This window comes from Maylandia zebra, linkage group LG19 (genome assembly GCF_041146795.1).
Source record: "Maylandia zebra isolate NMK-2024a linkage group LG19, Mzebra_GT3a, whole genome shotgun sequence".
Classification (NCBI taxonomy): domain Eukaryota; kingdom Metazoa; phylum Chordata; class Actinopteri; order Cichliformes; family Cichlidae; genus Maylandia; species Maylandia zebra.
The window spans coordinates 881,531-906,393 of NC_135185.1; the positions used below are offsets into that span (position 1 = coordinate 881,531).

Here is a 24,863-nt window from a genome sequence, read left to right on the forward strand (position 1 = left end):
AAGGTTAGTATTCAACAAGTTAGGAGCATGGTCAGTTTGACTGATAGAATCAGGCTGGCAGGTCACCTACTAATTGGAAGGTTGGTGGTTCGATCCCTGGCTGCTCCAGTCTGCATGCCAAATATCCTTGGGCGAAATCCCAACCCTAAGCTGCTCTATGATGCATCCATTGGAGCGTGAGGCAAGTTGTGTCCATTTACCAATTGCTTCACCTCGACTGATATCAGTCACTGAACCCTCTCCACAGTGTTTCTGCTGATGGAGCAGTTTTTTTTAATCCAAAAGGTTTATTTCAGTTTCTGTTAAATTCTAGATTTTGATCTGTTTGGCACTGATTAGCAGACATTTGTGTCTTGCACCTGTACAATTAGTGACTGCAGGAGACTAAACAAACTAAAAACGATAACTCAGCACCCCACCCTACAAATGTAAAGCTAAAGAACTCCAAAGGCAGAGTTCCCCAACCAGTGGGCAACATCATGACGGCTACACCCGTCCTTTAAATCCAGACTTCTGTTGAGCTGACATGATTAGTGACTCAAAAAAAAAAAGCTGGAAATGCCCAATCAACACATTTCAAAGGGGTCTGGTGCTCATTTTTTCGCAGGCTCACAACATACCAACTGTAGTGCATGTACACAGTGGTATGTATGGAGAGGCTGTGGTCAGCAGGTTACATATATCCATCATGGGCGTGAGTGTCACGGTTATCTTTGAGCTGGTTTTGTTCAGGGCTGGAATGACCATATAAAGAACATCTTTAATGATTTTGAGGTTTGAATTTATTTAGGCTTTAATGGCACAAAGCCTCCCAGGATGACGGCGGCACACATCATCTGCTCCCTTAACTGTGTTTGCTTGCTAAATATAAACTTGGGTGGGATCCCCGAGCATATGAATGTATATTTTGCAGGGTTACTTTAGCTTTCAGAAAGAATGGTGCTTTTGCTTTTTGAAATTTGCCACTAACCAGCTCATCGGTCTGTTTCTCCAGTGTCAGGCTGATCCTCTCTTTAGCTCTGCTGACTGTAACAGCAGAACCTGAGGCTGATCTGGATCAGGGAGGAGCCAATATTGTTCCAAAACTCTTTGCAGTAGCATGTATTTCTTTAACAAAGTGGGCGTGTCCTGTTGGTGTCTCCATCACAGGTATAACTTCAATCCAATTCTGTGGTAAACACTGACAAGCTATGTTTAGTCTGCAACTATAATAGCGCTGTTAACTCTAACAGCATTTTATCTGTTTCCACTTCCAAAGAAATGACTGAGAAAAACTGTATGTGCTTTCATTTTTAATAGGAACCAAGAAATGTACCGAGGAAGACATGTTGAAAATAAGATACAACTGCCAGAGCTTGATGCAAAGAAGTTGCTAGGTAACGTCCAACATCTTTGTGCAGCGTTTATCCAGAACGGATTCATCCAAACAGGTTCTGAGGCCTTGGTCTGCATCCCTGTAAGATCTACAGAGCTGCCACATTCAGTCAGCTTGAAATCACCAGTGGGGTAAGCCCCGACGTCCACAGTGTTACACTGCAGGCCTGTCAGACTTTCAGTCGTGACCAGCGCAGACACAGTTACTGAGGCCACTCCTTCAATCAATGGCGACCTAGAGAACGACACACTCTTCTTCGTTTCCACCTGTCACATGTCAGTGATTGGACGAGCACATTTTTAAGGCGGGTGAAGAAAAAGCTTCCAAAGGCGTTCCCTGCGTCTCACCGAGTCGCTGCTGCTGTACGCCTTCATCATGTAGTTCTCACTGCAGCCACAACTACTCCTAATCAGTGCAGCTTACACTACAGGTTACTTAGTTACTCCTTAAAATGCTAAATAATATTCCAATGCAAACCTTCCAGATCAGCGTGTCATTTTGAACACCTGACTCAGCTACAGAGCATTCTGCCATTAACCAGACAGAGTGGTGCACACACACACCAACACATTCACATCACAGGCAGAGTTTGGCTTTGTAGAGATGTTCAGCTAAAACCTTTTCCTCCTTTTTCTAGAACCTGTTCAATTTTAAACGGTGCCAAATCAACAGTCGCCTCGAGGTGCTGTTGTCCCTTTGGTTTCTTCCCACATGCACTTTCAGTTTACACCTGTGTTTCAAAGGGAACTAAAACTCCAGTGTAATAAAAATATCTTCTGCATAGAAGCCTGGAAGGCAACCAAGCACTAACAAAAGCCACACTAGATGAACACACACAGAAGTTCCATGACTTTTAATTCAATTTCTTTTTTCAGCTATTTTTCTGAGTCCTTGGAGAGACACAAAAATAAATAAACAGCATGGAGTGTGGCAGTTACTGGAATTATTTAAACAGTGTTCTCTTTGGGTTCGTCTTCAGTTCGACTGGCACTTGGGTTAGCTTCCTCCCTTTGGCTCGAACCTCCCATCGAGGCCAAAGCAGAGTTAACATCTGTGCTGACGTTATCGTCCTGATCTCGTTCTCCATTAGCCTCTGCATTAGTCCCGTACACCACCTTCATCCCATTCAGGAGAGGGCTGTCCTCATCCACCTGGATCTCCTGGCCTTCCTCCACCTTACGCAGGATAACTGGAAGTTTTGCATCCGCTTCAGTATTCTCCAGCAAAGCGATATCGCTTTCCTCATAACAAGGCAGCGACGCCCCCTCCTCCAGATTTTTCTGGAAATACAGACGTTTGGCTCGGCCACAAGCCAGCGCCTTCTCTAGGATCTGCTTCTCAGCCAGGCGGAGTTGGATAGCCATGCGGGAATGAAGAGACAGATCAGGCTTCTCCAGCATGGAGCGGTCCTCCTGAAAAACAGGAGAGAATAAAAACACGTCTGCTATTCAGAAGGCTACACAGGAAATATTTTTGCCTTTGAAATACGGAGAAGCTTTAGCCTAAACCTCCGCCACACTGACCTCTGACGTGGTCTTGTATGTCTTGAGTAGAAGAGCAGCCCGAGTCTCGAGGAATGTCCACAACTTGATCTCGTTCTCCCAGCTCACAGGGAACTCGCTGTTGCCCAGGGTGAAGATCTTATTGATGGCACGCTCTCCGAGCAGGTAGTACTTCAGTTCATCTGAAATTACGCACATGTTAGTATATGCAGGGCCACAGAAGACAAGTAGTAAGAGGCAGGCTCCAAAGGTCAAAGGATGTCTGGGTTCATCTCACTTTGGGAATGTGTCGGCGCCTTACCCTCCGTCATGCAGAAGACTCTTAGGAAGGCGAGGAGCTGGGCTGAAATTGGGGGTTCATTGCAGTGAAGGGCAAAAACATAGGAGCTGAAAGACAGCAGAATAAAGAGTTATTAAACCATAGCAACACCACAGCTCTGCACACAAGTTCTTAAAGCAACAGTTGTACCATTTGCTTCCCAGAATACGGGACAGCTTCCACAGTACAAAATACCATTTCATGCAGTGGCAGGTGATGAAAAAACAAGAATCCTGATTCTTATTTTCCACAATTTAACCGGAAAATTAATTAAGAGTGTTTTTAATTCAATGTTAAAAACCTCAACTACAAGAAGAGAGCACATGACCTGGATGGTGTAGTGAGAGAGGTACTGAGCTATACATCCTGTAACTTCACTGCAATGAGTAACTAGTAAAGATAACTATATCGATCTCATCCAAATCAATGTCATTAACAAGACAGTGAATGAAGCAGCATCGTGTTGGGCTGAAAAACATAAAACCAACACAGAAGTGCCAAAAGCTGTTCACCCAACAACACCGTGGGACGACAGAGCTACCCCTGAGCCTTCCAGCAGGTTCACCGCTGCTTTTAACATCCCTCTCACTCACAAGACATTCAGGAAACTTAGACACACTTATGGTATCAATTTGAAAACCATAAGTCGTGTGTTTCATGTTCACATATGATCAGAATTAACCTTGGCTAACCATTTCCTGATGCTTTGTATTTGACACTTCAGACAAATATCCATCTGAACATCTGAAGCTGTCCTAATAATAGTGCAAACCACAGAGCCAGCCTGTATAATGTGAGAAATATGTTCTGCATGCCTGTCCACGAACGCCTTGTTGAAAGTGAGTGCTCTGCAGACACAGCTGGTGAGGCAGCTTACGTAAAAATGACCAGCAGTGGCTCGTTCAGGCTCCGGAGTGCACAGCTAAAGACTAGAATCTCATCCCCAGCACTGATGCAGCCTGTAATTCATCCACTGTCTGTTAGCTCCCCTCCCTTTGAGAGAAATGTAAACCAAAGGTTTCCACCAACAGGTGGGCTGGGCTACCTGTTGTTGAGCACCTGAGGGGACCACATCAGGGATAAACTGAGTATTTATAGCACTCTGAACCTGAACTCTTGGTGGCTTCACACTGACCTCACTCTTTGAATCTGCAGCCATGTTTAACACAGACCACCGTTAGTTTGACAGAAAGGGAAAAGTAGAACAGGCTCCTTTAAAAACTAATGGATGTCCACATGTGAGCCTTCACAAAATCCCTGCAAGCCTGACATCTGCCTGCAGTTCACCTCGTACTCGCAGATCTGATTTTTCCATTGGCCTCTGAACAATAATGTTAATAACTGCAATTTCCAGTATTCCTGTGGATTGTGAAAGTCAGCAGGAGGCCAGAAAACACGGCTATATTAGACCTTAAGTGACAATATTTCCCTGCCTCAGCAAAGTGATCGATGTGGCGATCAGAGCAGCACAGGGTCAGCATTATTACAACCAACAAATGCATTACAGCTGCCTCCCTACTCTTCCTATTAAATTATCCCTTTGTCCAACGTTGCAGAAGCAGGAGTGCAGCCAGCTAAGGAAGCCTCAGTCTGCGCCCTGCAGCGTGTTTAAAGGTTGTTATTGCCACTTAAAATACCTGCTCAGACTGATCTTCATGTTGTAGGAAAAGAGTGATGACAGCAGCGACTCCACATGTCACCGAGGTCCGACACAAAGTCTGTGACTCGTCCCTTTGAAAACCATCTACGAGCATATCACCCCAGCAACAACGTGGATTGTTTCACTTAATTTCCACTTTTGAGATTTAGGCTGCCATCAATAAGAGATTAAAGGCGTCTGATTAAAAATGCTGCACTGAGAATGCTGCATAAAATTAAGAAGCTAATGATAAACTGATTAAGCTTCTTGGTGATGAAAGTGTTGGGGTGGATAGTAAATTGAAACTTGGTGGGGGGGGGGGGGGGGCTGCAACATTTACATTATGTGCTTTAATTATAGCAAAGAGGAGCCTAATTGGTGGAAATATCTACTGCTGGAAGACAGAAGTGCATCTACATGAGTTTATAGTGAGCCCGGAGCTCTTCTTGACCCATATTAAAGCGTGCAGAGATCTGCTGATCGAGCGGTTGAACCTACGCTGGGATGCCGGCTCTCGCCAGAACTTCAGCCTTCATGGCGTAAAGGCGTTCACTTTTACTAACACCAAGCTTGATCTTCACCCGGTCGTGGGCGTTGTCTTGGAAGAAGAAGCCATTGTGGATCACAAACTCGGCATTGGATCTCGTGCCATAAAAGATGTAGATCTGTGGAAAGAGCATGTGGTCAGATTCTACAAAGTCCTGCCCGTAGTGAGCAGGATCTATACATGCTAGCAGTATGAACGCAGTATATCCAACTTGGCATATATCTTAAGGAGTTCAACAGTTAGAAATATGTTTGCTTTAGTCAGCTTATTTCTAAGCTACTTGTTTGCTTGTAATTCTTAAAATTTAAGTCAGTTTCACTTGTATTGCCCCAAATCACAACAGCAGCCGCGTCAAGATGCTTCATATGAATGCTACAATGAAAAAACAAACACTGATGCACCTGTGTTATGTCAAAATCCTCCGTGTATTCAGAAAACTGCCATTTTGAGTTCAAGGCCACTGAGATTCAAACTCGCCCGAGACTTTTGGTAGACGGCATGAATGTCAGATGACTATGTCACCTCGTTTTTGCATTCACACTATTGGGTGTCCACGCTGCCTGCCCGCCTCTTTGCTCGCCCCTCAGCCATAAAAATGGCAAAAACCATCCATCTTCTTATCCTCACCAGGGTCGCCGGGGCTGGAGCCCATTCCAGCTACCACAGGGCGAAAAGCCGAGCACACGGGTGTGTCGCAGGGCTAACACACAGACAGGCATTGGCTGAAGACTAAGACTGAAGCATGGCACTTGATCCGATCTTAAATATGATCAATCTCTGTTATTGAGTGACAGCTCAGTTATTCGGGCTGGTGGTAATTAAGCCATCACTTGACCTGTCTTAGCTAATTACAGGTTCATTTCCAACTTTCCTTTTAAGGATTCATGAAAGAGTAGCTGTAAAACTGCTAACTGCTCATGTGCAGAGCAGAGCGCGTGCTCCTATGGGCTCATCCATTTGTTGGAGTGTTCTCTGGTCATTAACTTACATTAGAACGAAGCAAGTGTTGTTGTCATTTGGTGCTGAACTGAATTTAATAACATAAAATATACTGTTAACATACTATTTTCAGAATACTGAAACAATGTGCACACAGGATTGTGGCTGCATCACTGACAATCATCAGACGCCTTCTTGGCGACAACTCTCAGTCACATGTTGTTAGCGTTCATTTCCAGACTTCAGGTGCTGTCACTACACAACAACAACTAAAATATTATACAAATTTCTGCTGATGGAAGATAAAATGGCAGCACAGCGATATAAAAAAGGCACATAGAGTTTGTACTGAGTCTAACTGAACTTCTATATCTGAGGCTTTCTTGTGTACATAGACATGAGACACAAAGACCAAAGTGATGATCTCGTCACCTGTTCGTTCTCCTTACAGTCCTGCAGTGCCACACATTCACAGCGATCGTCCTCTAGGTTGTATCCGGTGGTGATCTGCAAGTTTAAAAGTAATGTCATCAACGCAGCCCTCACCAAATGGATTTGCAGCAGGACGTATCCAGTCAGAGCTTTTGCTGTGGCTCCAAATGTCAGCAAGCTGCAACATATTTGACTTAATAATCTCAGTTTAGAGAGAAAGTCTGACATGTGAGGGCCCACAGTCCACACTCTTCCCAAGCAGTAATGTTACACTGCCACCACACTGTAATGCTAATCTATAGGTCATAGACAAATGCAGGAAAGGGGACTAAAACTGAAGTTTGCCAATTTGCATTTAAAGGTAAATATAAAGAAAAACCTTCAGTTTGATGTAAAAAAACTTCAGTAAAATATGATAACATCATGCTATTGGGTTGCTTCCCATGAGCTAGATGGATGTAACCAGAGGTCCTTCAAGGAAAAGCTCACTTAGAAATAAAAATTAAGAGACAATACCCCAATAAACTGCCATCCAAGACTGAATATGCAGTGAAATGAGAAAGTATTTTCCACAACACTCGGGTGTGGGAGGAGTTCAGTGGAACTACGGAACAAGACTTCAGCTGGCCTCAAAGTGATTCTTCAGACAAGTCGAGAGGGGGAGGCGGTATTTTACACACTGTTTACAGTAGCAGTGGGACGCTCCACTGATGATATAGTCGGGCCGTGGAAGGAACACTTTGAGGATCTCCTCGAAGTCTGAGGAGTGGACTTGCCTGTCACAGAGCTGAAATCACTAACGTACTGAGCCACCCCGGGGGCCCTGCCACTGTTTGAGATTCACCCCTGAAGCCTTTGGATGTTGCAGGCCTACCCTGGCTGGCACTGCTCTGCAACACTACATGTGTTTGTCCTTTAGGACTGGCAGACGGGGGTGGTGGTTACCCTACTTAAGAAGGGTGTGTGCTCCAACTGTAGGGGGGAAAAAGAAAAGAAAAACGCTTTCACACTTCTCAGCCAACCAGGGCAAGTCTATGCCAGAGTGCGTACTTATTCAGGTCCTGTACGAACAAAGCTTCATATTGTCGGCAGTAAGTCAGACTCATTTGCGGAGGGTGGTGGACGTTCTGTTCATAGTTTTTAATGGACAGAATATATAGGCGGGGCCAGGTGGTGCATCGTCTTTACTTTGGCGGTCTACTTGCGGACCTGGACGACTTGCTGTAATTGATGGAACCATGAATTCTGCTCAATACCAGATGATGCTGAAGGAGAACGGCTGGCCATCGGTTTGTGCCCTGCTGATGTCCAGTCAGACAAAGACTGAACAAATTTAAGGTTTTGGAGTGGTGGAGTAAAAGGCTTGTTTCAAATCACATTGAGATGCTTTGGCATGATCCGAAAAAGGTTATTCATCCTCAAAACCCTTCCACAGTTTGTCTGAATTTGAACGATTCTGCAAAGAAAAGTGGGTCAAAATTACTTCCCAGCGATGCGAGAGACCCGTTGCTCGTTTTCGCAAATACTTGTTTACAGTTTTTGCAGCCAAGGGCGGCACCAGCAATTACTATGTTTAAGGTGCAATTACTTTTTCATATAAAGCCAGGTAGGTCTAGATAACATTTCCTTCAATAAAATTATTTAAATCTCCAGTTTTTACTGTAAACTATTTATTTGGGTTATCTTTTGCAATATTACTCATCAAACAAATATTTCCAATATTTGTTTGATGACCTTAAATGTAAAAAAAAAGAAAAAAAAGAAAAAAAAAGAAATGCTTAAAACACTGCATCTCTAGTTTTTCATTTCAGCAGAATGTTTTCCAGCTTGCTGAAAATGAAACCACATACTGCTTATAATTTTTATCACATGAGGGAAGAGCACAGAGTGTTTCGTGTCAGAATATTTACCCTGTGCTAAACAATCAGGTTACAACACAAGTGTGTTGATGTATCCTCAATCATCCAGGTAAGAAATCCCAGAAAGTTGATTCTGTTTATCTGGATGTGTTTTCAGTAACTCTTCAGTCTCAGCTGACTGCAGCTGTCCCCAACCTTATCCACGGTACATTTGCATGATGACAAAAATAGCACCACTGACTGAGGTCAACTTCATAATCATTAATATGCAGATTATTCAATTTGATTCCATGTATATAAAATCAAATTGCCGAGAGATGCTACATATTTTAAGGTAAAGACCCTTCAATCCGGTCATTCAGTCTGACGTCACTAGCCGTGTCTGGACCTAAACTCCGCTGCAGGTCCATATATCAAACGATCACTGTGGCATTACTGAGAGTTGAAAAACTGTCTAAAGTCTTTCATCTTTAATAAAATGATCAGCGTTCTGCTCTACCAGGTGTAACAATTGAGTTTAACATCCAGGCATCCATGAAAACGGAATTTATGACATTTAACGGAGTTAGAAGTTAGCAGGAAGTTAGCTCGCTAGCTTCTATCTAAATACAATATAGCATGTCCTGACTGCGGGGTTTTGGAAACAAATTCAAACGTACAGCTCTGTTATCACTTCCAACATAAATGAAGACAGAAAACTAAACAGCAGTGACGTTTGTAGGGTTACTGGAGTTGGGCTAGCTGCTATATAATGATGTGCTACGTGACCGCTAGCGACACAGCTATGTTAGCATAATATAAACAAGCTAACTTTTTTTCCACTCGATAAAAGTTACCGTGAGTGTTCTCGGTGGTCAGGAACAAATGTAATCGCATGGCAGGATGCTGTAAAAGGACCAAACTTCAGCCAGGAGAACAACTGAGATAATCCATCCACAATACGAGGTTAGTCATTCATATACTGCTGCATGGGCTGGGCTGTAGTTACATCCTAAGGTTTTAAAAACTGAGCTTAAATAAATGATTAGCGGTAATAAAAGCCGAGGGAGGTCAACAGGGATCACTGACTGTTTTAGGAGCTTTTTGAGATTAAATAGAAGAAAATGCAAAACATTAAACATGTTAACAACACAAAAGCCATATTAAACACAGACTACTTTAGACCCGGAAGTAGGATTCGTCACGTCATCACTTAACGACCAGATAAAACTTAAATGCAGAGTGGTACTCGTAGCCACTGATCAATGGCTATGAGCACCATTCACACAGAATTGGGGAATAGCTGCACCTAAAGCATCGTACGATGGTGACAGACACTCTGCAATTCAGAGATGGCATCTCCCTTTTCACATGAATGGTAACATCCAATGGACAGAATCAATTTCCTGGAAAGTATACGTGTGTGTGTGTGTGTGTGTGTGTGTGTGTGTGTGCGCGCTCACCAGTCCATTTGTGTGGTTGCACATGTCCCAGAGAGGAATGAGGGCCAGGGTGACCCGGCTGCCATCCTCAGTAGGGATTTGATTCTGACGGGTCATCACAGAGGATACGGCCCACCTGTTAATCAAACAAACATGTTTCTCGTTCTAATACGGAGATCAGTCAGACTGTCAGTTACACAGTGCTTTACTACTCCACTAGAACAATTCAAGAGATTTACATACAACACGCCTCATCCCCCATTTATACAAACACGGTTTTCTACACCTAATCTAACGTTCACATACATCCACACTCCAATTCAGGGTCTTTCCCAAGGAAACTTGAGCATGCAGGAGTAACCTGGGATCTAACCACCAACCTTCCAATTAGTAACTGGCCTGATCTACATCCTTAGTGACAGACGTCCTATTTGCCACAAAGTACTTTGATCATTGGCAGAAGAGAATCTTAAAACAAGTTATATGACATTAAATTAAGCCCAGGATGGATTTGATTTTGATTTTTAGTTTATTTATATGAAGCCAAGTCTCAACAACAGTCACCTCAAGGCGCTTTGTATTGTAAGGTAAAGACCCTACAACAATACAGAAAACCAAAGACTATGGTTAGAGTGGGAAGGAAAAACTCCCTTTTAACAGGAAGAAACCTTTGACAGAAGAAGAAGAAGAAACACCCAATGCATCATGGGAATCCCCGGCAGCCTACGTCTATTGCAGCATAACTAAGGGAGGATTCAGGGTCACCTGGTCCAGCCCTAACTATATGCTTTAGCAAAAAGGAAAGTTTGAAGCCTGATCTTGAAAGTAGAGATAGTGTCTGTCTCCTGAATCCAAACTGGAAGCTGGTTCCACAGAAGAGGGGCCTGAAAACTGAAGGCTCTGCCTTTTAAATATCCTAGGCTCCAGACGTAAGTCAGCATTCAGTGCTCTACTGGGCTGATATGGTACTATGAGCTCTTTACGACGGGGGCCTGACTATTCAAGAACCTGTATGTGAGGAGCAGGACTTTAAATTTGGATTTAACAGGGAGCCAATGAACACAGAAGCCAACAACAAGCTCTCTCTTTCTCCCTGTCAGTACTCTCACTGCAGCATTTTGAATCAACCTCATAATAATTCATTACAATTGTCCAGAAGTAGTGTTTAGGGTTACAAGTGGTTAGGACTGTGGCTTCACAGCAAGGAGATCACTGGTTCAAAATACAGTTGGCTGGGTCCTCTCTGTGTGACGTTTCCATCCCTTTGCATACATAGGTGCTCTCTGGGTGCTCTGCCTCCCTCCCATGGCCCAAAGAAATGCATACGAGGTTAATGATTGTAATAATAAATTTAATGTGAGCTAGGTCAAGCAATTCAAATGGTCAGTAAGATTATAAAAGCACTATATACAGCCCATTACTATAAACATGTCCACCTTGACTGTGAGTGTAGTTATGTTACAACCCTGCCTGTGGATCTCATAGTGATTCTCTACCACCAAAATGAAGGTTAGTACATAAAAGTCACAACAGAGCTGTAATAAAGCTTGTTATTCACAGTCTGGAGAAGGTAAACAAACATGTAAACCGCTGCTACGCACTGACCTGTAGTCATCAAATGTGAAGCAGTCCTTCAAGGGCAGCTTGCTGGCAGTGGGATGAGTCTGGGGAAGGTGGACATGATGGGAGTAAGAACAAAATAATCACAAAACTGTGTGTGTGTGTGTGTGTGTGTGTGTGTGTGTGTGTGTGTGTGTGTGTGTGTGTGTGTGTGTGTGTGGTTTCGCCTGAGAGGCCTGTCAAACAATACATGGCTACAACAGGGGTGTGTGTCAGTGTGTGGTCTCTTAGTGGACACTTGACCCCACACATATATCTCTGTCGGCCTAATTTGGTGTGGCCAGCAGCCGTCGTAAGTCTGTCTCATCAATTTGGGTAATTTGAATCAGTGCCTGTCTAAGTGTCTGTGTCCATGGATGCCACAGATTCCTCCACCAAAGCCACAGGCACCACCTGCACCACCTGCACAGCTGCAAACCGTTCAATTCAGTGGAGTTCGTGACGAAAATGAAGGAATACGAACGAAAGGCCAAAGAGTAAGAACAACTCGAAGACCAAACAGCTGCTCAGTGAGGGGTGGCTCTGCCGGTGTAACAGCTCTGATGTTTTACCAACAGTGTGGCTTACAGTCCAAAGAAACACAGCTTGAGGTTACAAAGTAACACATTCTCATCATTACCAGTTTACAGTGCTGCTGAAGAACGGACCAAGCACACGACTCAGCACCCTGCGGTCTGTTGTCCAACGTGATCAATAAAATATCCATTTGAATACTGAAAACACTACGTCGACACTTTCGGGGCATTTTTAACACCATTTTTTATTTATTATTTTAAAACAGGAAAGTGTGGTGGGACGGTGAGACGGTGAGACAGTGAGGGGAGACAGCAAAGGTCTCTGGGTCAAACTGAACCCAGGCCACGGCATTGAGGCCTTGTGACATACAGTCACCTGCTCCACCAGGAAGCTAAGTGACACCAACATACAGTATACTTTTTTGTAATATTAAACAACAGATAACATCAAACTAAAAGTGAGGCTGGCTCCAAAAACAGAGCCAGTTGCTACAGACTCACATGTTAAAAAGGTCCAAAGTAGCATTAAAAAGCATGTTCACGTCCTCTTTGATGATGACCTTTTCATAACGAGTTGGTGCATTTGGATCTTGTTAAAGTGGACATGAAACACTACAGGCATTAAGGCCATTGTAAAGCATGGAGCATGGCTTTAAAACTGTCATAGACTTCATGCTGTCTGAAGTCAAATAAAGGAAGTTTTTTACAGGATGTGTACTGCAGTACAGACGGTACCACACCACAGTTCTCTGACCAGTAACAGAACCGATGACTTGGTGGAAAATTAGGACCTGAAGATCCGTCTAACAGGGATCACTTTGGAACGTCCCGGCCTGCAGCAATGACTTACAAGAAGAACAAACCCCAAAACACCAGTATACTGTCCACTCTATTAAGCAGTCAGTAGTTTTGCTGTCGTTGGCTACCTGCACTGATACAGAAGAATCCACCGGTTAGCCTTAACGTTGTTTCTTGAAAATATTTTTACTTATTAAAACAGTTTAAATCCTGGACAATAATGAAGCTGCTGTGTATCTTTGTTCGTTTTCATTCCTGGTCACATAAATATTTGTTCCATTTCCGTTTTGAACCACATTCCCATTTTCCACGATGATCAACATTCACGTGAACTCAACATCAACCGTCATGAGTCCATCACTGCAGACAACATTACATCGTTTCACTCTTTTTCTGACAGCTACCCTCAATAGTAGGCCCAGTTCTTTAAACCTCAGCCTAACTATAGTTTAATCCAAGGCCAGTTTTAATAATTAGGGCCTTAAATTTCTTTGGAAACAAAGTCCCTGCGATGTAGCGGTGCAAACAGATTAGCGTCTCTGCAGCATAACTAAAAGAGCAACAGCTCTGGTTCCTTTTGGCTTGACGATTGAGCCAGGATGGCTCATGGAGGTGCGTCCTCTCATCTGATCCATCCTAGCACACCATGCACCACACACACACTCCCTCCTCCTCCTCAGATGACCGGGCTGGAAAATTAGCTTGTCACATCGGATTTGAACTGACCTGAATGTACCTTCCTCAATCCCAAACCCCCATCCCCCACAACACATACACCGCCCACATTCACCCCCACCGTCCCTCTGCCCCGCGTGTTGGATATATGCATGCGCATATGTACTAATGTCAGAGACGCTCTGCTAACATATCACCAAATACAGCATTGGGCCTTGTCGAGGGTATCCCTGAGCAGGCCTAGGACATGGGAAACATGGGAAATATCAGATACTGGTGTCACCCTCTTAGTAGATACACCTACACAGGCGATCGTGGCTCAAGAGTTGGAAGGTTGCCGGTTCGAGCCCCGGCTTGGACAGTCTCGGTCGTTGTGTCCTTGGGCAAGACACTTCACCCGTTGCCTACTGGTGGTGGTCAGAGGGCCCGGTGGCGCCAGTGTCCAGCAGCCTCGCCTCTGTCAGTGCGCCCCAGGGTGGCTGTGGCTACAATGTAGCTGCCATTTACATCTGGTATCAATTTCAAAATCCTATGTTGTTCTGCAGTTATTGCATTCATGAGATTTTCAGAAAACTTGACCTCTGACCTTGACCTCGAGGTCACTGAGATTCAAACTCGTCTGACATTTTCAGTAGATACACCTGTAGTATCAATTTAAAGCTTCTATGCCACTTTGTTGTCGAGTTATCACGAACCCAGGTGAGCACTGCAGGGTAATGACAACACTCCACGGCTGATATGAAAAGCAGTTTTCATTAGAGATGCGCTGGAATGATCCTAAAACTTGGAAAGTGTGTGTTTACTATTATACATACAGACACATATCCAAGCATGTATACACGCAGGCACACTAATGTAGAGTGTGCATGTGTGTGAGGACCAACAGCAAAGATGGTGATAGACATAAATTTCCCATTTAAAAAGATGATTTTGTTTGCAATCTTAATTTAACTCAACACTTACTTACAACTGTGATTCTACATATGTAGTACTTCCTTGCTGTGACCACTAAAAATAAAGGTGGTGATGCTTCAACACAACCACCAACAGCTGGGCAGCACTTCACAATGGCGGCTAAAGACTTGTTTGTAGAGGGACACTGGCTGTTTCAGGTGAACTCTACAGACAAACTGTGATACTAACAGCATTTATGAGCTCTACGCTCAGACTGATGTATATGCAAATGGATAACACTGGTCAATTCATCAAGCTGGCTGATTTATGAGGAGCGGCTGGGAAGAACTTTCTTTAACTTGACAAGTACGGCTCTGTGAATTCATCTGTAGGGATGAATCAGTGTCACTGCATGCAGGGTAAAACGGTGTGACCACACACACCATTTTACCCTGAGGCAGGCGTGCGTGCACAACCTCTCCTCCTGATAAAGTCAAGTTCAGAGTAGCTCCAGCATTTCCCCCCTTTTCTTTTTTAATACAGACCCTGCAGTTGTACACTGTTGCTCTGACCTTACAGTGCACAGAAAACCATACCATACATTTTCTTTCATTTAGCACCAAATCAACACAACTAAAAACCCTAAAACATAAGAGGAAGAACCCCAACAATTAGACCAGCCCCTGTGACCGAGCACCTGGTGACAGGAAAGCCTCCCTTTGCACAGGAAGAAACCAGGATCAGAGAGGGGCAGCCATCTGCCTGTGACTGTTGGGTATGAGGAGAGGAGAACGAGGGGGGACATCCTGCCCCTTTCATGATTTCTCAGTTTGTTGCATGTTTGTCACAAGTTTTAGTCAAATAAAGAAACAATTAAGTAAATATGAAATGCTGTTTTCAAATGATGATTTCATTTATTAAATGGAAAAAGGCTGTCCAAGCCTACCTGGTCCCGTGTAAAGGACCTGCTGATCTTTTCCTGGCAAGTAAAAAGATCAGCAGGTCCTTACCAGAGTCTACAGTTAGGTAGATACAACCTCAGATCAACCACACATGACATTGGACCTCATAGTTTCATGCCATTATTTAACAGAAACCAAAGTAAAACACAGAAGCAGTGTGTGACAAACCAAGTTCACCCTAAACTCAACAACTTAAACGATAACCTTTAGTTCCTCTGAAGTTTCTTAATGACTTGAATCAGTCCCTCTCGTCAGTGTGGAGGAGTTTTCATCTCTCCATCACTGTGCTCAACAATAAAGATATACAGTCATTCTAACAGGGACACGCCATTATATGTGCATCTGAAACAAATGATTCAGCCACATATAGCTCTCATTCATACCTGCTGTCGTTATGCAAAATGAACTGTATTTCCTGTATGTCATCCAATTTAACACACACCTCAAAGAAACGTTTGAAAAAGCGGTCTTTTGTTGCCTTAAGAAGAAGAGGCCGACTTCAGAGAGAACCGTGGAAAGTCCTGATCAAAGCTGAGCTGGCATTTCACCATGATTGAGATTAATAATGGAACATTAGCATATTTTCAGATTAGCATCCCACTATCTGTTGTCTGAGGCTGTTAAGCAACATTTCATCATATAATCACTCTCTACATCTCACTCAATTTGTTGGCACATTAAACTGGACAGAAAAAGCCAGTGTGTGATCTTCACACGTTCACAAACCGAATCTTTCTCCTTACTGTAAAAAAAGATTGTGCTGGTTTTGATTTATAAAATAAAAAAATCCTCCTCCACCCATCACAGTCTGATTAGAAGCTCATAAGCCAATTGAATTCCAAAGAAGGGAAAATATCAGATCATAATCCGTAGTTCGTCTGTGACGACAGGAGCCCATCTGTGGTTCGGCCCCATCTGGAACTCCTTTGCTAATTTTAGATGTTTGGGTTTGTTCTCCATGTCAATCCTGACACAATGCCTCCCTCTCCTGGTCGCGGTGGGGACAGCAACATGACAAGCCTGCTACACTCAACTGGCACTTTGCTGGGACAACTTGGTCCAACTGGGCCCCCTCCCCAAACTGAGCAGGTGAACATTTCTTTTTGGCTCTTGCTAGAGGAGACGCCGCCCATCCCACTTTGGGTGGAGCGGCTCTCATTCCCAGCCAAATTCATTCAACCCTCTGAGAACATTTTGAGTTGAGAGGAAGCAGAGCTGCAGTCCTACGATTTGCAGCTCAAGCTTCTGTAAAGTTTGTGTTATTACAGTAGATGTCTCTTTGAAAGTGCTGTGCTCAAGTTCAAGGATGCAAATCTTTGACTCCATGTGTCATCACAATACGAGCAGCTACCCAAACTCTGCTCCCACAGAGTAACTCATAATAATGTTCCATCCTCCCTGTGACCCTGGATCCTGTGGCTCCTCTGAAAACATGCAGCCCATCTCACTATCTTCATTTAACCTGAGAAATCATTTGTTAAGTAAGCTCTCAGCAACATCGTACTGGCTGAACAACCTTCCTCCCATCACTGGAGCCAGGCCGGCAAAGAGTCGAAGCGCTACTGAGCCAAGCATCACCTTAACCTTAATCAGTAATTACTTCATTTTCACAATAACATTTTAACCATTAGACAAAACGAAAATAGTCATAATCATAGACACATTACGTACAGCTACTTGTAACACTACTGGCATCTAGTCTCACTCCAGCTGATTGAGAATTCCTTCTCCGTCTCCATTGGACCACACTCCTATATGATTGGTCAAAGTTGTCCTACTATTAATTCATCTTCAGTCTTTGTCTACTGATGGGCCTTCAAACTGGCAGTAATAAAGCCACCAGTTGACCCAGTAATCAACCTCCAACCTTCCTTTAAAAAATAGCAAACTGTACCATTTACCAGACGTCAGGCTTCAATATCAGGTTAAGATTCAATTATGTTCAGAGTGCCCACTGATACTTGCTGACAACCTGTGTCTTGTTTGGTGTATCTGCCCACCTGTACCAGTTTGTAGAAGTAAGCATACTGGCGTGCAGTGTTTTTATACTGGCTGAGGACATCCTGCACCGCCTGTGTGCCCAGTAGGAGCTGCACGTCCTCTTGCTGGTAGTACAGAGGTATGTCATATTCTTGAGGAAGACTGCGGATGTATGGTAGCCAGAAGGAAGCAGGGTTGGCTCGCTCGCATAGCAGGTGGAGGGCCAGCGTCACATTCCCCATGGCCTGCAGGATCCGATCCTGGCTATACAAAGGACCTGCCATAAAGAGGTCACAGGGTCATATGACCAGCAATCATATTTTTATGCATTTATTTATTCAGTTTTTTAAATTCCAACATTTTTAAAGGCTTATAATAATATAAGTAAACTACCGTGAGATTAACACGTTACACTGTGATTTTTTTCTCTTCCGTAACAACGATTTAAACATTGCTGCATCTTGACGGAAACTGTGGCTGAACTGGTGGCAACAACTCCAGTGAGCAGCACCCAGCAATGTGCTTTGGTGGGTTTGATGCCAGTGAATACAAGGAGCAAAAACTTCTTGTTCATGGTGCTTTAAGGTGTATTCAAACAATGAGCCAGTTTCAGAGTGCTTCAGTTCCACAGCCGTTTACCAGTAAGGACCAAAACAAAGAGAGAGAGGGGGAATGTGACGTCTCACTCTGCTGACAGCAGCGATGGCTGCAGTGACTCCACAGCACGGGACGAGCCTGTCACACGGACATGTGCCACGTGTCTGGAGGGGCACAGCGTATAACCTGTGTTTTAAATGCACCGCGAGCTTTGATGGCCTTTAGTTAAAAAAGGATACACCCTTCATATCACAGTGTTATTACAATGATTTCTACATATGTGCACTGATGTTAGAATAAGTAAAATAAAACATCAAAAAACCTTTGTGTTGTTCTGTCGTCTGATTACAGATTGTAGAAAAGTATTTACTGCAGCAAATCAAACATGCATCGTGTCTGCGACATGTCTCCTCTCCACTGCTGGGCCTGTCCAACAACGTCTTTGTTTTCTCCTGTTGTACTGACCCAGCACGAGTCCTGCAGCAGCCCCACAGGCTGACTGCAGATTACTTTTCAGAGGAAGAGATCTGGCGTGCTGCGATGCCCTCTTAATGTGTACAACTGTATGGAATGAGCTACGAGTTGTAAATAACTTCATTTCTTACCCAGTATAGAGTTCTGTGCCGATTCCACTGTCATCAGCATCTTCCTGGGAATCCACAGGAATAGTTCCTCTGCCTGTAAACCACACAGTAAATAGTAGTGAGCACAACAGATCACATGGTCAGCCTCTTCCAAGAGGTCAGAGTATTTATCAACTTCTGATTTTAAAATGGATTTGACACTGATGTACTGAAAGCCTGTGGGGTGCAGACAGGTCGGCCTAACCTGCTACTTTCAGGGATATCTGTGTCTGCTGCACAGTTATCCAAGTAGCACCATCTCCCTGGCACTGACTGCTCCGATTTGGCAATACAAGTTTGCTAAACAAACCAAGTGTGGCATAAAGATGTGAAGCCATGATGCCATAAACACCTTTTGCATAAAAATGATGGATGCATAACCAACACTTGCCCCAGATAAAGGAAACAGTAAAGGCATGCTAAAACAAATACAGTCATTACCAGCAAACTGTCATAACCGACTCTACTGCTGTTACTTGCTCAGGTTCCTTCTCCACACTCTGGACAGCCAACACGCTCCCATTGCTCTGCACAGCCACGAACCAGCAGCCAGCTCTCCACTCATTTGTCAACCCCCTGTGATGTGGTTCAATATCAGCCATGTAATAACTACAGTCTCCTATATGTTCATCCATCAATCTCCATGTGCTAACTTTAGCCATCCTGACCCCTGTCACATGACACATGTGATATGAAAGCTGCTGTGAGTAAATATGACATGTTACTGGGTAACCAGTATAGGGATGGGAAATGATATGAATTGAGCGATGCTGATTCGGGTGGGTATAGCTCTAAAGGTAGAGTGATGAGTACTAATCAGAACTGTTTGATGGTGTCATGGTTCGATCTCTGGCTGCTCATGCGCATCGTCTCATAATTAACACTTAATATAAACCTACAGCCTCACACACCAACACAAACCTCTATGCCAATGAGGACATAAACCATCTTTCTCTCAGTATTTAGGTATGAACACAAAGACGAAAACCAGCACAAACAGTAAATCGATTCTACTTTAGAAACATGAGGCTGCAGCCTGACTGCTCATCAGTTTGTCACCTGTTGAAGTTAATGGTCTGAGCCCTGGGCTGGAGTCGGCACTAACATCGCTCTGGCTTCTTCACCAGCTTAGCGTTAGCATGCCGTCTGTGCAGGGCTTTCAAAGAGCTCAAGTTGCACTTTACCACTGCGCTCTGTCCTTTGTGCAAGTCGAACAGATAACCAGGATTGATGGGCGGAATAACAATTCCAAGGAACTGAACTACTGGGAACCAGTTCTCTAGAAGAACTGGTTCCTTTAGAGAACCCTTGTTCTCTAAAGTTTTTGCAAAACCTACAGGTTTGCAACAGTTATTATTTTCTGTTATAATATTTTACATTGTAATTGCACACAACCCAAAATTATATGATACATTTGAGCAAAAGTGTTCAAAAAAGACACTGAAGTTTTACTTTTGAGTTCTGGGACTCAAAATGAGCTCTTTGGCAGTTCTAGGATAAAAAGCTATTCCTCTATCAAATATCCCATGTTTGCTCATGTGATGGTGAAGCAGGAGGTAACTTCAAAATTCTAAAAAAAATCAAAGTAGAAACCTTGATGTCTCTGGTGGCCCTCAGGCCATAGCCTTCCTTCCCAAAGTTGGCCACAGTGAAGCACTCGCAGGAGGCCCCGTTTTCCTTAGCCCAAGACATCAGGTCAGGGAAGTGCTCCTCCCTGCTGCCCTCAAACACAATGGACATGCCTGAACACACACACACACACACACACACACACACACACACACACACAAAACAAACATTATTATCATTTAGTCCAATGGGATGGGTATGTAAGTCTCAATCATGTGTTAACATAATACTATACATGTACTTACCCTTTTGCTTTTTGCGGATTCTTTCCACCAAGCCTCTTATCTGGAGGTACTCCTCCCACTCTTTACCAGCAGAGGCTGCTGCACTGCTGCATTCTGGGAAAACACATTGGCAACACTTCAACGATACAGCCACCTTATCCAAGAAACCAGAAGGAGCAATAAATACTCAAGCACAGAGCAGAAATCAGCACGTGAAGGCTGCTGAACATCTGCAGAAAGTCACTGGTCTAATGCCTGCTGTTGATGCAGGATCAGGGCTACTTTCTGCATCTACCATTATGCATTGAGCTATCAGGACTTAGAGCAGCTGATCAAAACACACAACTAAGCTAGTATTAGCTAAACAGCTTGTCTGTATGCTAATGTATTTACTTTTGACGGCACCTCAAAAGTCCCAACATTGCAGTGTAGAATGATCCGATGATGCTTACGACTGTATCTCCATTTTTACTTTATCCTTTCCCACCAGGGCAAAATGAGCCTGTTAAAATTTAACACTTAATGCATAACATCAACTAGGGTCAGTCTCACTGACCTCTTCTCTACTTTTACTGGTGTGTAAATCAAAAATATTATAATTTACCTTATTATAGCCTGATTTATTGGTATATTTGTTGTACTCACAAAATAATGGAGCAGTGTACGTGCACACAATGGTTTTATTTGAGCACTTTGAATGGAAACATACTCTGCAACAGTTCAGCAATCAGGCTCATCATCTCCTTGGGGGAAACCACAGCCATGGCTCCTGAGCCTGACTTCTGAGTCTTCACCCGACTCTTCTTTCCCATGATGCTGGATGGACAACCAGGCTGAGACACAGAGAGAGCACACCATTAACCACTGTTACTCTGCTCCACAGTATCGAGACATCAACACATTACAAATCAGTTTTTTAAGCTAAGCTTGAACCTCAGTGAACCATTACTTTTCACAATACAAATGGATTCCAATAGAAGAGAGCTTTTATCAGTCTGATACCTTCACAGTCCAAAGACCTTCATGACCAGAAGGAGCCATCCTGCAACGGCCAATGCAACATACACGGGACAGCTTGGAGCTACGTGCTGCCAACAACCAACAACCGCGATATGCAAGTGATGGTGGTTATCAACTTGGTAGGTTAGTCTAGGTTTTTCAAATCTAAAGTCAGGTGACAAATGACAAGCAAAAGCCTAAACCTGCAGGGCGAGGACTCTATAGTGCTGTGGGGGGATTTAGCTTCCACGGTTCGGGTCTACTTTTCCCACTGAGTCACTGCTAATCAGTCCAGAATTGTTCTAAGTACTCAGTTTCATTCTGTGATGGGACATTTCTTTTCTCTGTCCTTAGGGCACTGACTGGTGTGGCAGGGATTAAAAGGATGTCAGTCCCACATTATGCAGTCAACAGATGCTAAACCAAGAGAAATATTTCAGACCAGTGTGTTAGAGTGGGTTTTCCACCACCATCATTCAGGGGATGTCTTTCATCCAGACTGTTTTTTTTTTATTTTTAAATACTCTTTATTTAAATAGTCTGTATGTGTCCCAAAATGGCTCTATCTCGCTGTTATTATGTCATGTTGCTTTTTGTTTAAACCCTGGGGGCTGAGCGGGCTTAATGTGATGCTTTTTATTCACACGCTGCTCCTAGATACCTTTCTATTGCAGCTCTATTTGTAGTCGCAGTGCAATACTCACACTCACAATGGGTTCACAACAGAGCACTACAGAGCTGTGCATTAAATGAAGCATTGAAGCAAAAAAATTAATCAGTAAAATATTGTCTCGATCAGTGTATTTATCCACCAATAGAGCACCAGTTAGAGTCGGAGAACAGGAATTTATCAGAAAGACGAGTTGACAAAAAAAGCAGTGAACGCGAGTACAACAAATCTGTTACCAAAGCTGCTGATAAAGGGCGTGCTGCTGTCACCATGAAGAAATGGGATTATAAAAACCTCAAGTGCATTTCAACCAGCGACGTTCCTGCTGACTAGTCTGGCACTAAGAAACACTCAGATATCAAGTTAACTTTGAGATTTGCTTCATGTGAAAAACTCTAAACAGAGGCACCATCAGTCACATTCTTCAAGAATGAATCACGCTGGACCAACATTTCTGACAACCACTCAATCATAATTAAAACGATAAATCATCCACGCGTTTCCTTCCACTCATCTGAAGTCAGGTCGCGCAGACAGCAGCCTAAGCAGGGAAGCCCAGACCTCCCTGTCACCGGCCACATCTGAAATGAAATTATCTAAATTTGTAAAATGAATCAAATCTCTAAACTTGATCTTAAATTCTTATTTGTTAAATTTTACTTATAGGTGGGAAAATTAACTCTGACTGCTTCGCCATTACTTCCATTGTTGCAGCATGGAGCAGTCAAAATCTTCCCAGTGGTATTGAAAACGTTTGTATTGTAACGATAGTATTGTGACAACGCTAATGATTCTATTTATTCTACATTTTGACTCTAATGAGGATAAAAAATATTTATAAATTAAACTTGTTGTGATAAATATGAAGCTATAAATAAAGTTGTCAAGAAACGAGGTCTTTCATAGCCATCTTTAATATACAGTCTATACTCTTAAACAATGGCCTCTCAGCCAAATTGTACTTTTCCAACTGTAAGTCATATAATCAATAATCATCACGTCAGACAGTGAAAGTCTCTGTCCAGCAGATAACTTTATGTGCACTTTATAGACATCTGTACTTAAACGCTGCTGGTGTAATAAAAATACTGAAGTCTTTGAAAGAAAACCAGTGATGTGACAAAAAGTGATTGACAGTATTTGCATGTTTTAATGAATAATATCAAACCATTTGAAGATAGACAGAACATTGTAGCTTCTACCTCTTGACAGCAATCTGTTTTGGCAAAGCAACTTTTATATATCCATTATTTATGAATTTAAAAATCTCACTGAAATTAAAAATGCCATTTTCAACACAGAAATTGTAACAAATATACCATAAAGATATTTTAAGTGCCAAAACAGTACTGGATTGACTGTAATGTAGAACACTTAAAGATACAGAGGATTTCTTTATTTTTAATATAACCGACATCTGAAGTCCTGTTGCCTGCAGAATATGTATCAGAACCAAAGACTTTAGACATAAACACAAAGAAGCACCGGAAATCACTTTTTGGCACAACACCGGAACTAAACAGACCTGTAAAAACGGTTAGTGAACGCAGTTGTTTCAAATGAATTATCTGTCGCTAAATCAAAACTGCGCTTCCTCGCTGAGGACACTTTCTGAGGGTGCTGCAGGAAACACCCACGAATTATTTGGTTTTCAGCTGTGAAAAAAGGTGAAGCTTCTGTAAGCTAACGGCTGTGACAGCGGTTGAGGCTCGCCGTGAATAGTATGCCGTACAGCGACATATCACACACTTTCCCTGCTAGAAATAGAAAATAAGTTTAGGGGCTTCGTTTAAAACGAGACACAAGTAGAGTACTAGCTAAGCGTTAACCCTCCCACCAAATAACTGGCTCACACGACTAGCTGGGTCTCGGGTTGTTTCGCCTGTGTCACCAGGCCAGCAGCTAGCTTATAGCCATAAATTAAGCACGCCAAGACGAACAGAGAGGTAACTGGAGCGGGGCAGCAAAATAGCTCATTCATTCCCCACTAGCTGCTCTCTCTGAAGGCTAGCGAGCAAGTTGTGAGCTGCTTAGCTGGCAACTAATGAAGGGTCATGTTGGAGTTATAGCGTGGGCTAACTTGCAGTGCTGGCTAATTTTAGCCTTGGCTGTTATAAACACAACGACTTCCGCGCCACACACGCGCGTTTATAGAAAAGATCCACTGAATCAAACCAAACTACATTCGCACTTTGTCTCAGGCACTCATACCTTCTGAAGTGACAGCAGCTGTTCCCTCTGACCCTGCACTGAAACCAACCCTGACTTTGTGGCGCATGCGTTTGAGCAGTCGCGAAGTACGCCTCACGCCCGGTCCACGCCCACAATCACAATGCGTGTTTCTGCCGTTCTAATTGGTTGATGGAGACCATGATCCAGGAAGTTGAACGCTTTATAAAGTAAATTTAAGAAGAACCTCTCCTGTCTCGCACTGCAATTGGACGCCTACTTTTAGAAAGATTAAATCGACCATAAATGGTAATGTTGAAACTCTAATGATTGGCTGAAAGTTGTGCCTGTCTAATTGTGCCAACGTTTTGATATTAGAGTGGATTTGTTAGGGGTAAATGATGAAGTCCATCTACAGTGAGGCATCATGGAGCAGATTACATACATTACATACAGCAACGTCACACTAAAACCA

The 24,863-nt window shown here is 43.2% G+C and overlaps 1 protein-coding gene across 1 annotated transcript; it reads right to left on the reverse strand.

Annotated features, from left to right (window-relative positions):
• Positions 1–2,213: 2,213 nt before the first annotated feature.
• On the reverse strand, positions 2,214–24,567 carry setd3 (SET domain containing 3, actin histidine methyltransferase). Its single transcript, XM_014408198.3, has 13 exons — positions 24,431–24,567; positions 21,260–21,383; positions 20,572–20,664; positions 20,291–20,439; positions 18,680–18,752; positions 17,498–17,754; positions 11,639–11,697; positions 10,055–10,169; positions 6,754–6,828; positions 5,334–5,500; positions 3,179–3,264; positions 2,899–3,059; positions 2,214–2,787 (listed from the first exon to the last, which is right to left on the reverse strand). The coding sequence occupies exons 2-13, from the start codon at positions 21,360–21,362 to the stop codon at positions 2,323–2,325; spliced, it is 1,803 nt and encodes a 600-aa protein (XP_014263684.3). The 5' UTR covers positions 21,363–21,383; positions 24,431–24,567; the 3' UTR covers positions 2,214–2,322.
• Positions 24,568–24,863: the final 296 nt, after the last annotated feature.

Excerpts from the sequence above, each read along its gene's own strand:
- setd3 (XM_014408198.3), bottom strand. The coding sequence starts at position 21,362 with ATGGGAAAGAAGAGTCGGGTGAAGACTCAGAAGTCAGGCTCAGGAGCC. Across the intron at positions 17,755-18,679 it reads GGCACAGAACTCTATACTGG|GTCCTTTGTATAGCCAGGAT; the intron begins GTAAGAAATGAA and ends TCTTTATGGCAG. Across the intron at positions 6,829-10,054 it reads GCAACCACACAAATGGACTG|ATCACCACCGGATACAACCT; the intron begins GTGAGCGCGCAC and ends TTAAACTTGCAG.